The 14,097-nt window shown below is 39.7% G+C and overlaps 1 protein-coding gene across 2 annotated transcripts in view; it reads left to right on the top strand.

Annotated features, from left to right (window-relative positions):
- The window catches only part of Fip1 (Factor interacting with poly(A) polymerase 1), a 71,037-nt gene that overhangs the window by 40,828 nt on the left and 16,112 nt on the right, over positions 1-14,097 (top strand). For both annotated transcript variants that reach the window (XM_070090157.1, XM_070090156.1), the window contains exon 8: positions 4,917-5,165. In XM_070090157.1, coding sequence (XP_069946258.1) covers positions 4,917-5,165 — 249 coding nt within the window. The remainder of the gene's footprint in view (positions 1-4,916; positions 5,166-14,097) is intronic.

Raw genomic sequence — 14,097 nt, 5'->3', positions numbered from 1 at the left:
GCTAGCCTCCCTGTTCTCTGGCATAGGTTTGGTAGTACTGTAAATAAACACTTAAAGAAGTAAGTCCTTATTGGTATAGCATTACACCAAGAAGTGGATTTCATCAAGTACCTTTGATATACCTTAAGAAAATGAGAAAAATAGAGTTGGTATATACAGTGGACCCCCGCATAACGATGGCATCGCATAGCGATTTTTCCGCATAACGATTACTTTTATCGCAAAATTTTTGCCCCGCATACCGATTAAAAACCCGCATACCGATTTTCGTCCGAGACGCGTCCAATGTGCCCTCACATGTGCCGGCCGTCCCATTGTTTACCAGCCAGCCTCCGCGGTAACATCCAAGCATACACTCGGAATATTTCGTATTATTAAAGTGTTTTCGGTGGTGTTTCTGGAAAATAAGTGACCATGGGCCCCAAGAAAGCTTCTAGTGCCAACCCTGTGGTAAAAAGGGTGAGAATTAGTATGGAAATTAAGAAAGATTTTGAAGGGTTTGGGGCTAACCCTGAGAAGCCTATGCCAGTTGTGGAATCCATTGTGCCTACTTCAAAGATTAAGGAAATGTGTGCAGAGTGGTTTGAACTGCAAACCTTTATAGATGAAAATCACCCTGACACAGCTGTTGCAAGCCGTGCTTGTGACTATTTCAATGACAATGTTATGGCCCATTTTAGGAAAGTCTTGAAGAAACGGGAGGTACAGAGCTCTATGGACAGATTTGTTGTGCGACAGAGGTCCAGTGACTCTGAAGCTGGTCCTAGTGGCATTAAAAGAAGAAGGGAAGTAACCCCAGAAAAGGACTTGCTACCTCAAGTCCTAATGGAAGGGGATTCCCCATCTAAACAGTAAGAAGATAATGCTCTCCCCTCCTCCCATCCCATCAATCATCACCAGATCTTCAATAAAAGTAAGTGTCATGTAATTGTGCATGCCTTTTTCAGTTTGTGTGTATTAAAATTAACATTTCATGTGGTAAAAAAAATTTTTTTTCATACTTTTGGGCGTCTTGCACGGATTAATTTGATTTCCATTATTTCTTATGGGGAAAATTAATTCGCATAACGATTATTTCGCATAACGATGAGCCCTCTTGCACGGATTAAAATCGTTAACCGGGGGTCCACTGTACTATAGAGTATCCAGTCAGGTGTAGCTTTAAAAATAGGTTGGATAAAAATCAGTGCTAGGAACCAGAGCAGTTTTGAACAAAGATATGTGTTATGTGCACCACAACCATTTGAGACAGTATGAGAAGCCCTACACCCAACATAGGACCCAAGGATGCAGGAGTCTGTAGAATTCCCTGTGATTATCAAATGGTATACAATACCGACAGGTTGGTAGATAAGACACATAGGCAACATTTAGGCAACTTTATTCCGAAACGTTTCGCCTACACCAGTGGTATTCATTGTGCGGCTCGCGATGACTCAATTCACGGCTCATGTCTACTTTTTCTCATTTACTATATTTCACTAGCAGCTCAGTACTACTTAATTTAGTTGAGTTATGCTAACTTGCAGTAGCTGCAGCTCTCTCAATCAATGTGTTTAACCGAAGTGGCTCTCTTGCAAAAATTAGTGAATAACACTGCCCTACACAGTAGGCTTCTTCAGTCTTCTTCGACTGAAGAAGCCTACTGTGTAGGCGAAACGTTTCAGAATAAAGTTGCCTAAATGTTGCCTATGTGTCTTATCTACCAGAATTCCCTGTAGTGGATGTGGTCATGTCTAAATTAGTGAAACTACTAGGAATCTTCCCATTTGCTTATAAGAACAAAAATACACCTATAAAAAAGACAGCACCACAGTACCTACTCCCAAATCATGGCATAGGACAGAGCCAGGCTTCTGTTTCAAGAAAATGACAAGATTGAATGTAGGTGTTTGAAGCCACCTACAATCAAACTAAATAACACCATAATACAAAATTGTAGTATGTTTATTTTGGCAACTACCAGAGCACCTCATCTTGGGACAAAGGAAACATGGCATGGACAGTAGGCCTCTTTCATTGCAACTACTCGTCATGTGTTTATGTAAAGTGACCCTTTCACTCACATATTGGGCCACTTTTATTTTTAAAAGCTACACCTGACCACTTGCTAATTATATCAGAATGTGACTTAATGAGGGCGAATATAGGCCTTTAATTCTCTAATGCTCTTGTAATCTACTTCAATAAGAAAGATTGTGATAAGTTGTATCAAATGATTTTTGTGTATCAGTAAATGATAAGATGATAGTGTAAGATAGTGTTAAACATTGTTATCATTGTATTGTTTGTATTTGCTTAGAGCTAAAACCAAACTGGCATGGGTTTTAAGCTTAGATATTTTGTTTGATTGTGAATGAACTATATTTGTTTGCATATTTTCTCAAATTTTAGATATATGTAATTAGTGAGTTAATAATTGGCCTGTAATTAGATACATCTGTTGGATCCTCACTTTCAAGAATTTGTGCAATCCTGGCTTGCTGAGTATGTCTAGGAAATTATTCATTCCAAGAGATATGTTGAGAGTTAAAATTATTAGTGATGGCATGTATGCAGCTTTCCAATATGTGATTTTTAGTAGTACAGTGGACCCTCGTTTTTCGTAATTAATTTGTTCCAGAGAGTGGGACTATTATCAAAATTGATGATTTGCAAATCCATTTTCCCCATAAGAAATAATGTAAATCCAATTAATTCGTTCCAGACACCCAGAAGTATCAAAAAAACAATTTTTTTTACCTTAGATAGATTTACCTGTACAAAAGAATGAACATTCAACATGACAGTTACCTTTATTGAAGGCTGTTGTTGATGAATGGAAGACAATGAGGAGGAGAGAGGGAAGAAAGGTTATTGTTTGGAAGGGGAATCCCTCTCCATAAGAACTCAAGGTCACTTCAGGGGTCACTTCCCTAGCCACTTCCCTAGCTTAAATATAGATTTACATGCAGAAAAGAATGCTAAATAAATGTAAAGCACTTATAAAATGTATAAATGAACATTTAACATCACACTTACCTTTATTGAAGACTCTTGTTGGTGTATGGCAGATGGGGCAGAGGGAGGGAAGGTGAGTTTATTGTTGGAGAATATAACACTAATATCAACTCTGTGGCTTATTTATCTATCACAATTCAACTAATATGACATAAACAATATTAATGACATAGAAACATGGAATATACTCTAGAATGAATAAAATAAGTCATCATGTTTGCTATGAGAGGTGTTGTGTTGTTGGGTGTATAAGGGCCACTGAGAGCATAAGCTGTCCATAATGGTGGTGAAGCAGCAGCTGAGGTGGCAGTGTTTTCTGTAGCCCTATATAACTCCAACAACATTGGAGGAGTTAGTAGAATTGCTGAATCACTGAAGAAGGCACCCTCTACCACCATCACAACTGCTACCACCATCACTGCCACTACCATCACTGCCACTACCACCACTGCCACTACCACCCTTTACCACCACAACCACTACCATCACTACCACCCTCTACCGCTATCACAACTGCTACCACCCTCTACCATCACTACCACCCTCTACCACTATCACAACTGCTACCAACCTCTACCATCACTACCACCCTCTACCACAATCACAACTGCTATCACCCTCTACCACTACCACAACTGCTACCACCCTCTACCACTATCACAACTGCTACCACCCTCTACCACTATCACAACTGCTACCACCCTCTACCACTATCACAACTGCTACCACCCTCTACCACTATCACAACTGCTACCACCCTCTACCACTGTCACAACTGCTACCACCCTCTACCACTATCATAACTGCTCCCACCCTCTACCACTATCACAACTGCTACCACCCTCTACCACTATCACAACTGCTACCACCCTCTACCACTATCACAACTGCTACCACCCTCTACCACCATTACTACCACTCTCTACCACCATCACTATCACCCTCTACTACTATCACAACTGCTACCACCCTCTACCACCACCACTTTTTGTATTTTTCTACAAACTTTTTCTTAACCCTTAAATGGTCCAAACGTACATATACGTTTTTTCAACATCTGAAAGTATGTAAAAAAATGTAGATCTTTTTTTTTTTTGTTTTACTTGTGAAAACATGTAAAAAACTTTTATCTACACTTTTTTTTATATATTTGAAAATATGTAAAAAAAAGTAGATCTACTTTTGTAGCACTACGAATTTGAATGTCGATCTGTTTGGACCGTTTAAGGGTTAAATTATGTGTGTTTCTCACATTCTTTACCAAAGGGCTGGCACTAGAAGCTTTCTTTGGAGCCATGGTGGCTTATTTAGCAGTTGCAAGCACTAAAACGAATGGAATATTATGAAGTGTATTGTATGAACTTGTGGGATCATCCTCACTCACTGATAAACAATGGCACACTGGCTGGGAATGGTGTGAGGCTGCTCGGGGCTGTGCATACGCGTCCAAGAAACGACTATTTGCAAGTCAAACGACGATTTTCGAGTCAGTTTTGAGGAAAAAAAATTAGGATTTTTGAAAATCACGACTTTCGAGCCTTACAAAAAACGAGGGTCCACTGTGTGTCAGTTTTGCTGCTTGTTTCATTTTTCATGAGTTTACTTCTGAAGGAGTGATTGTACCTGTTTACCCCATCCGAGGAAATATTCAACATATGTTTTCTGGGCGCTTCCTTTAACTCAAGTTTCATTAACTTTTTTTTTTCCAACATGCTGGCCATCTCCCACTGAGGCAGGGTGGCCCAAAAAAGAAGAAACATTTTCACCATCATTCAACACTTTCACCATCATTCACACATAATCACTGTTGGAATGGGCTAGTAATCCTTTTTTCCCATACAGCTACTCAAAATGAAAAGAAGAAATCCATTCCCATGCTCTTTTTCTGCATGTATTAACTTAAAAATTGTTTACAGGTTTGGTGGTAATCCATATGGTGAAGCATATTATGCAAATGAGCCTCCCTTCTTTGGAGGGTCTGGATTTGAGAATCCTCCACCATGGACACCAGGACAACCACCTCCACTACCAGGGCAGAACAACTGGGAGGGACCTGGGAGTGCTACCCCAAATATCACACCAGTATCAAGTGGAACACCTTACTTTGAAGAAGACTCTCTTGGTGCTCCTCCAGTACCATCAGAACCTGAAGAGGAAAGACATAGGTAAAAAACAAAAGTGATTTATAATAATTTGTTTTGAACTCAATTTATTTGTATTGTAGCATTTCTGTTTTAGGGGAGAGGAAGATGATTTAAATATCTGCATCTCCATATTATTGCTTATTCATGAATACCTCTTACCTCATTAATACCCAGTCTTAATGTATGTACTACAATAATTCCTCTTTTTCCTTACTCTTCTACTTATAAATATTAGCAGTCTGTACCAAGTATTTTTTTTTTCATCCAGTAGGGTAAGTTTCATTTCATCCACAAGTTAGCAGTGCAAGGCTTTTTGTTTTACAAAAAAATAATTTCTTATCTTGTACTAAATTTAATTAATGTTTGGCACTCTTGGTTGAAACAGTTTTCACTTATAGAATCTTTTTTTATTCTATGTTAGATTAATAGATATCTATCCAGAGTGTGTGTAAGCACTCTAAGAAGTGTATACTGTGATACTCTAAAACAACTGCATGCAGTTAAATGATAGTTGATATATAAATGCTTAGGTGTCCTGTGGTTCGGTTGGTAGCACACTCGAGCTCACACACTGAGTGTCCATGGTTCGATCCCCAGTACAGGTGAAAACAATGGGCATGTTTCCTTATACCTACTGCCCCTGTTCACCTAGGAGCAAGTAAGTACCTGGATGTTAGTTGAGTGGTGTGGGTTGCATCCTGGGGGGGGAGGAGGTAGTATACCTCTGATAGGACTGGGGCTTTGAAATGAGCTGAGGTAGGATTACAGCTCTTAGCCTGCAAAAATTGATTTGTGTAAGAAAAAAATATTACATGAAGGTATATGATCTTTTACTAATTATTCACCAGCTGCAACTCTGGTTACAAATGTACTATGATTTCAGCAACACTCAGTGTGCTTAATTTATTTACAAAAATATATGGGAGTCTTTTGAAGTCAGGAAAATTTACAATCCAGTGCATTTTTGCTAAAGTTATTAAAAAAATAGAATATCTGAGAGCTTGAACTGGCCAAGACATATTATGGCAGAGTGGAACTAATTGGTTTTGACATTTGGTATCAGCATATAATGTCACTTTATAAACAGTGAAGCTTTCTTTCTTCTTTTAACGCACCAGCCGTATCCCACTGAGGTGGGGTGGCCCAAAAGGAAAAACGAAAGTTTCTCCTTTTAAATTTAGTAATATATACAGGAGAAGGGGTTACTAGCCCCTTGCTCCCGGCATTTTAATCGCCTCTTACGACACACATGGCTTACGGGAGGAAGAATTCTGTTCCACTTCCTCATGGAGATAAGAGGAAAGAAACAAGAACAAGAACTAGAAAGAAAATAGAAGAAAACCCAGAGGGGTATGTATATATATGCTTGTACATGTAGTAGGATGGTAGACACAACCACCCAGGGGGGTACTACCGTCCTGCCAATTGAGTGTGAAACGAAAGCCTGTAATTGTTTTACATGATGGTAGGATTGCTGGTGTCTTTTGTCTGTCTCATAAATATGCAAGATTACAGGTACGTCTTGCTACTTCTACTTACACTTAGGTCACACTACACATACATGTACATGTTTATTTATACACACTCACCTGAGTTTTCTTTGGTTTTTATTCTTAATAGTTCTTGGTCTTATTACTTTTCCTTTTATATCCATGGGAAAGTGGAATAAGAATCTTTCCTCCGTAAGCCATGCATGTTGTAAAAGTCAGCTAAAATGCCGGGAACAGTGGGCTAGTAACCCCTTTTCCTGTAATAAATTACTAAAAACAATAATAAGAAAATTGTCAAAGTGGGAAGTCTGAATATGCGTGGATGTTGTGCAAATGATAAGAAAGAGATGATTATGGATGTTATGAATGAGAAGAAGCTGGATGTCCTGGCTTTAAGTGAAACAAAGCTGAAGGGGGTGGGAGAGTTTCAGTGAAGAGGAATAAATGGGAATAGGTCAGGGGTTTCAAATAGAGTTAGAGCTAAAGAAGGAGTAGCAATAATGTTGAAGGATAAGTTATGACAGGAAAAGAGGGACTATAAATGTATTAATTCAAGGATAATGTGGAGTAAAATAAAGGTTGGATGCGAAAAGTGGGCTATAGTTAGCGTATATGCACCTGGAGAAGAGAGAAGTGTAGAGGAGAGAGAGAGAGATTTTGGGAAATGTTGAGTGAATGCGTGGGGAGTTTTGAACCAAGTGTGAGAGTAATGGTGGTTGGGGATTTCAATGCTAAAGTGGGCAAAAATGTTGTAGAGGGAGTAGTAGGTAAATTTGGGGTGCCAGGGGTAAATGAAAATGGGGAGCCTTTAATTGAGTTATGTGTAGAAAGAGGTTTGGTAATAAGTAATACATATTTTATGAAGAAGAGGATAAATAAATATACAAGGTATATTATAGCATGTAATGAAAGTAGTTTGTTAGATTATGTATTGGTGAATAAAAGGTTAATGGGTAGGCTCCAGGATGTACACGTTTATAGAGGGGCAACTGATATGTCGGATCATTATTTAGTTGTAGCTACAGTTAGAGCAAGAGGTAGATGGGAAAAGAGGAAAATGGCAACAACAAGCATGTGGGAGGTGAAAGTGTATAAACTAAGGGAAGAGGAAGTTCGGGTGAGATATAAGTAACTATTGGCAGAAAGGTGGACTGGTGCAAGTATGAGTAGTGGGGGGGGGGGGGGTTGAAGAGGGTTGGAATAGTTTTAAAAATGTAGTATTAGAATGTGGGGCAGAAGTTTGTGGTTATAGGAGGGTGAGCGCAGGAGGAATGAGGAGTGATTGGTGGAATGATGAAGTAAAGGGTGTGATAAAAGAGAAAAAGTTAGCTTATGAGAGGTTTTTACAAAGCAGAAGTGTTATAAGAAGAGTAGAGCATATGGAGAGTTAAAGAAAGGTGAAGAGAGTGGTGTGAGAGTGCAAAAGGAGAGCAGATGATAGAGTGGGAGAGGCACTGTCAAGAAATTTTAATGAAAATAAGAAAAAATTTTGGAGTGAGTTAAACAAGTTAAGAAAGCCTAGAGAACGAATGGATTTGTCAGTTAAAAACAGAGTAGAGGAGTTAGTACATGGGGGAGATAGAGGTTTTGGGTAGATGGCGAGAATATTTTGAGGAACTTTTAAATGTCGACGAAGAAAGGGAGGCGGTAATTTCATGCACTGGCCAGGGAGGTATACCATCTTTTAGGAGTGAAGAAGAACAGGATGTGAATGTGGGGAAGGTGCGTGAGGCATTACGTAGAATGAAAGGGGGTAAAGCAGCTGGAACTGACGGGATCATGACAGAAATGTTAAAAGCAGGGGGGATATAGTGTTGGAGTGGTTGATACTTTTGTTTAATAAATGTATGAAAGAGGGGAAGGTACCTAGGGATTGGCAGAGAGCATGTATAGTCCCTTTATATAAAGGGAAAGGGGACAAAAGAGATTGTAAAAATTATAGAGTAATAAGTTTACTGAGTATACCAGGAAAAGTGTACGGTAGGGTTATAATTGAAAGAATTAGAGGTAAGACACAACGTAGGATTGCGGATGAGCAAGGAGGTTTCAGAGTGGGTAGGGGATGTGTAGATCAAGTGTTTACATTGAGGCATATATGTGAACAGTATTTAGATAAAGGTAGGGAAGGTTTTATTGCATTTATGGATTTAGAAAAGGCATATGATGGAGTGGATAGGGGAGCAATGTGGCAGATGTTGCAAGTATATGGAATAGGTGGTAAGTTACTAAATGCTGTAAAGAGTTTTTATGAGGATAGTGAGGCTCAGGTTAGGGTGTGTAGAAGAGAGGGAGAATACTTCCCAGTAAAAGTAGGTCTTAGACAGGGATGTGTAATGTCACCATTTTTTTTTTTTTTTTTTTTTTTTTTTTTTTTTTTTTTTTTTTTTTTTCTCTCTCTCTCTCTCTCTCAACAAGTTGGCCGTCTCCCACCGAGGCAGGGTGACCCAAAAAAGAAAGAAAATCCCCAAAAAGAAAATACTTTCATCATCATTCAACACTTACACCACACTCACACATTATCACTGTTTTTGCAGAGGTGCTCAGAATACAACAGTTTAGAAGCATATACGTATAAAGATACACAACATATCCCTCCAAACTGCCAATATCCCAAAACCCCTCCTTTAAAGTGCAGGCATTGTACTTCCCATTTCCAGGACTCAAATCCGACTATATGAAAATAACCGGTTTCCCTGAATCCCTTCACTAAATATTACCCTGCTCACACTCCAACAGATCGTCAGGTCCCAAGTATCATTCGTCTCCATTCACTCCTGTCTAACACGCTCATGCACGCTTGCTGGAAATCCAAGCCCCTCGCCCACGAAACCTCCTTTACCCCCTCTTTCCAACCCTTTCGAGGACGACCCCTACCCCTCCTTCCTTCCCCTATAGATTTATATGCTTTCCATGTCATTCTACTTAGATCCATTCTCTCTAAATGACCACACCACCTCAACAACCCCTCTTCTTCCCTCTGACTAATGCTTTTATTAACTCCACACCTAATTTCCACACTCCAAATTTTCTGCATAATATTTACACCACACATTGCCCTTAGACAGGACATCTCCACTGCCTCCAACCGTCTCCTCGCTGCTGCATTTACCACTCTAGCTTCACATACATATAAGAGTGTTGGTACTACTATACTTTCATACATTCCCTTCTTTGCCTCCATAGATAACATTTTTTGACTCCACATATACCTCAACGCACCACTCACCTTTTTTCCCTGATCAATTCTATGATTAACCTCATCCTTCATAAATCCATCCGCTGACACGTCAACTCCCAAGTACATGTATCTGAAAACATTCACTTCTTCCATACTCCTCCTCCCCAATTTGATATCCAATTTTTCTTTATCTAAATCATTTGATACCCTCATCACCATACTCTTTTCTATGTTCACTTTCAACTTTCTACCTTTACACACATTCTCAAACTCATCCACTAACCTTTGCAATTTTTCTTTAGAATCTCCCATAAGCACAGTATCATCAGCAAAAAGTAACTGTGTCAATTCCCATTTTGAATTTGATTCCCCATAATTTAATCCCACCCCTCTCCCGAACACCCTAGCATTTACTTCTTTTACAACCCCATCTATAAATATATTAAACAACCATGGTGACATTACACATCCCTTTCTAAGACCTACTTTTACCGGGAAGTATTTTCCCTCTCTTCTACACACCCTAACCTGAGCCTCACTATCCTCATAAAAACTCTTAACAGCATTTAGTAACTTACCACCTATTCCATATACTTGCAACATCTGCCACTTTGCTCCCCTATCCACTCTATCATATGCCTTTTCTAAATCCATAAATGCAATAAAAACTTCCCTACCTTTATCTAAATACTGTTCACATATATGCTTCAATGTAAACACTTGATCTACACATCCCCTACCCACTCTGAAGCCTCCCTGCTCATCCACAATCCTACATTCTGTCTTACCTCTAATTCTTTCAATTATAACCCTACCGTATACTTTTCCTGGTATACTCAGTAAACTTATTCCTCTATAATTTTTACATTCTCTTTTGTCCCCTTTCCCTTTATATAAAGGGACTATATATGCTCTCCGCCAATCCCTAGGTACCTTCCCCTCTTTCATACATTTATTAAACAAAAGTACCAACCACTCCAACACTATATCCCCCCTTGCTTTTAACATTTCTGTCATGATCCCGTCAGTTCCAGCTGCTTTACCCCCTTTCGTTCTACGTAATGCCTCACGTACCTCCACCACACTTACATTCTGCTCTTCTTCACTCCTAAAAGATGGTATACCTCCCTGGCCAGTGCATGAAATTACCACCTCCCTTTCTTCCTCAACATTTAAAAGTTCCTCAAAATATTCTCACCATCTACCTAATACCTCCCTTTCCCCATCTACTAATTCCCCTACTCTGTTTTTAACTGACAAATCCATACTTTCCCTAGGCTTTCTTAACTTGTTTAACTCACTCCAAAATTTTTTCTTATTTTCATTAAAATTTCTTGACAGTGCCTCTCCCACTCTGTCATCTGCTCTCCTTTTGCACTCTCTCACCACTCTCTTCACCTTTCTTTTACTCTCCATATACTCTGCTCTTCTTATAACACTTCTGCTTTGTAAAAACCTCTCATAAGCTACCTTTTTCTCTTTTATCACACACTTTACTTCATCATTCCACCAGTCACTCCTCTTTCCTCCTGCCCCCACCCTCCTATAACCACAAACTTCTGCCCCACATTCTAATGCTGCATTTTTAAAACTATTCCAACCCTCTTCAACCCCCCCCCCCCCCCCACTACTCATCTTTGCACTAGCCCACCTTTCTGCCAATAGTCGCTTATATCTCACCCGAACTTCCTCCTCCCTTAGTTTATACACTTTCACCTCCCTCATACTTGTTGTTGCCACCTTCCTCTTTCCCATCTACCTCTTACTCTAACTGTAGCTACAGCTAAATAATGATCCGATATATCAGTTGCCCCTCTATAAACATGTACATCCTGGAGCCTACCCATCAACCTTTTATCCACCAATACATAATCTAACAAACTACTTTCATTACGTGCTACATCATACCTTGTATATTTATTTATCCTCTTTTTCATAAAATATGTATTACTTACTACCAAATTTCTTTCTACACATAGCTCAATTAAAGGCTCCCCATTTACATTTACCCCTGGAACCCCAAATTTACCTACTACTCCTTCCATAACATTTTTACCCACTTTAGCATTGAAATCCCCAACCATGGTTGTTTAATATATTTATAGATGGGGTTGTGAAAGAAGTAAATGCTAGGGTGTTCAGGAGAGGGGTGGGATTAAATTATGGGAAATCAAATACAAAATGGGAATTGACACGGTTGCTTTTTGCTGATGATTCTGTGCTCATGAGAGATTCTAAAGAAAAATTGCAAAGGTTAGTGGATGAGTTTGGGAGTGTGTGTAAAGGTAGAAAGTTGAAAGTGAACATAGAAAAGAGTAAGGTGATGAGGGTATCAAATGATTTAGATAAAGAAAAATTGGATATCAAATTGGGGAGGAGGAGTATGGAAGAAGTGAATGTCTTCAGATACTTGGGAGTTGACGTGTCGGTGGATGGATTTATGAAGGATGAGGTTAATCATAGAATTGATGAGGGAAGAAAGGTGAGTGGTGCATTGAGGAATATTTTGAGACAAAAAACGTTATCTATGGAGGCAAAGAAGGGAATGGATGAAAGTATAGTAGTACCAACACTCTTATATGAGTGTGAAGCTTGGGTTGTGAATGCAGCAGCGAGGAGACGGTTGGAGGCAGTGGAGATGTCCTGTCTAAGGGCAATGTGTGGTGTAAATATTATGCAGAAAATTTGGAGTGTGGAAATTAGGAGAAGGTGTGGATAAAAGTATTAGTCAGAGGGCTGAAGAGGGGTTGTTGAGGTGGTTTGGTCACTTCGAGAGAATGGATCAAAGTAGAATGACATGGAGAGCGTATAAATATGTAGGAGAAGGAAGGCAGGGTAGGGATCGTCCTTGAAAAGGTTGGAGGAAGGGGGTAAAGGAGGTTTTGTGGGCAAGGGGCCTGGACTTCCAGCAAGTGTGCGTGAGCGTGTTAGATAGGAGTGAATGGAGACGAATGGTATTTGGGACCTGACGATCTGTTGGAGTGTGAGCAGGGTAATATTTAGTGAAGAGATTCAGGGAAACCGGTTATTTTCATATAGCCGGACTTGAGTCCTGGAAATGGGAAGTACAATGCCTGCACTCTTAAAGGAGGGGTTCAGGATATTGGCAGTTTGGAAGGATATGTTGTGTATCTTTATAGGTATATGCATCTAAGCAGTTGTATTCTGAGCACCTTTGCAAAAACAGTGATTATGTGTGAGTGAGGTGAAAGTGTTGAATGATGAAAGTATTTTCTTTTTTGGGGATTTTCTTTCTTTTTTGGGTCACCCTGCCTCGGTAGGAGACGGCCGACTTGTTAAAAAAAAAAAAAGTATGTGTAGTGTGACCTAAGTAGAAGTAGCAAGATGTACCTGAAATTCATTCTCTCTCTCTCTCTCTCTCTCTCTCTTTTTTTTTTTTTTTTTTTTTTTTTTTTTTTTTTTTTTTTTTTTTTTTTTTTTTTTTTTTTACACAGGGTTTGACAAGGTTAAGAATCCCTAGCTATATTGACAAGCTATTGACAGGTTAAGGATTCCTAACTTTATTGGCAAGCTAAGAGCTGTTACCTACATCAGCTCATTTGAAAGCATTTTTATTGTTATGAGACATACAAGTAGGGAACAGGATGAAGTTGGAGCCATCTGTGGGCCAGCATTTTCATTTGATCAACTCACTTTATCTCGTTGACATCATTATGCTGTACGAATGTGTTCCATACTCGAGTCATCCTGGGTATGTATGATCTCAGATGGAGTGATGTTCTGGAGAAGGGTACAGCCAGAGTGAAGTTGCTGCTTTCTGCCCGTCTTGTGGCATAAAAGCTTGTTTCACGCTGTCCTCGAAGTGGATCCAAGTGTGGTATTTTGACAGTATTGGCCTTGTACATAACAGTAAGGCCACCCACATCCCTCCTATGTTGAAGGCTCTGCTGAAATGACAGATCTATCCAGGATGGGTCCAGGCGAGAGATGAGACGTCTTGCTCTGTTCTCTACTCTGTCAAGCAGTCGCAGGTGAGAGGGGGGCAGGCAAACCAGTAAAGTGGAGCATACTCAAGGTGTGAGCGTACTTGTGCCTCGTACAGGATCTTGCAACCCCTACTGTCAAGCAGATGCGAGATATGGCGAAGTGCTGTAAGCTTCCTGGCTGCCTTGTTTGCAAGATTTACAACATGGTTCTTCATGGTTAGTTTGGAGTCAAATTTCACCCCAAGGATATCAACTTCTCCAGGTGCCAACACCCTCCCATTCATCCTTACTACTGCACCAGCATTACCATCATGGTGCCTAGAGACGATATCATTTCA

Source organism: Cherax quadricarinatus, chromosome 31 (assembly GCF_038502225.1).
Source record: "Cherax quadricarinatus isolate ZL_2023a chromosome 31, ASM3850222v1, whole genome shotgun sequence".
Taxonomy (NCBI): domain Eukaryota; kingdom Metazoa; phylum Arthropoda; class Malacostraca; order Decapoda; family Parastacidae; genus Cherax; species Cherax quadricarinatus.
Note: the sequence above shows the minus strand (reverse complement) of the source record. Positions and strands in the feature narration are given on the sequence as shown.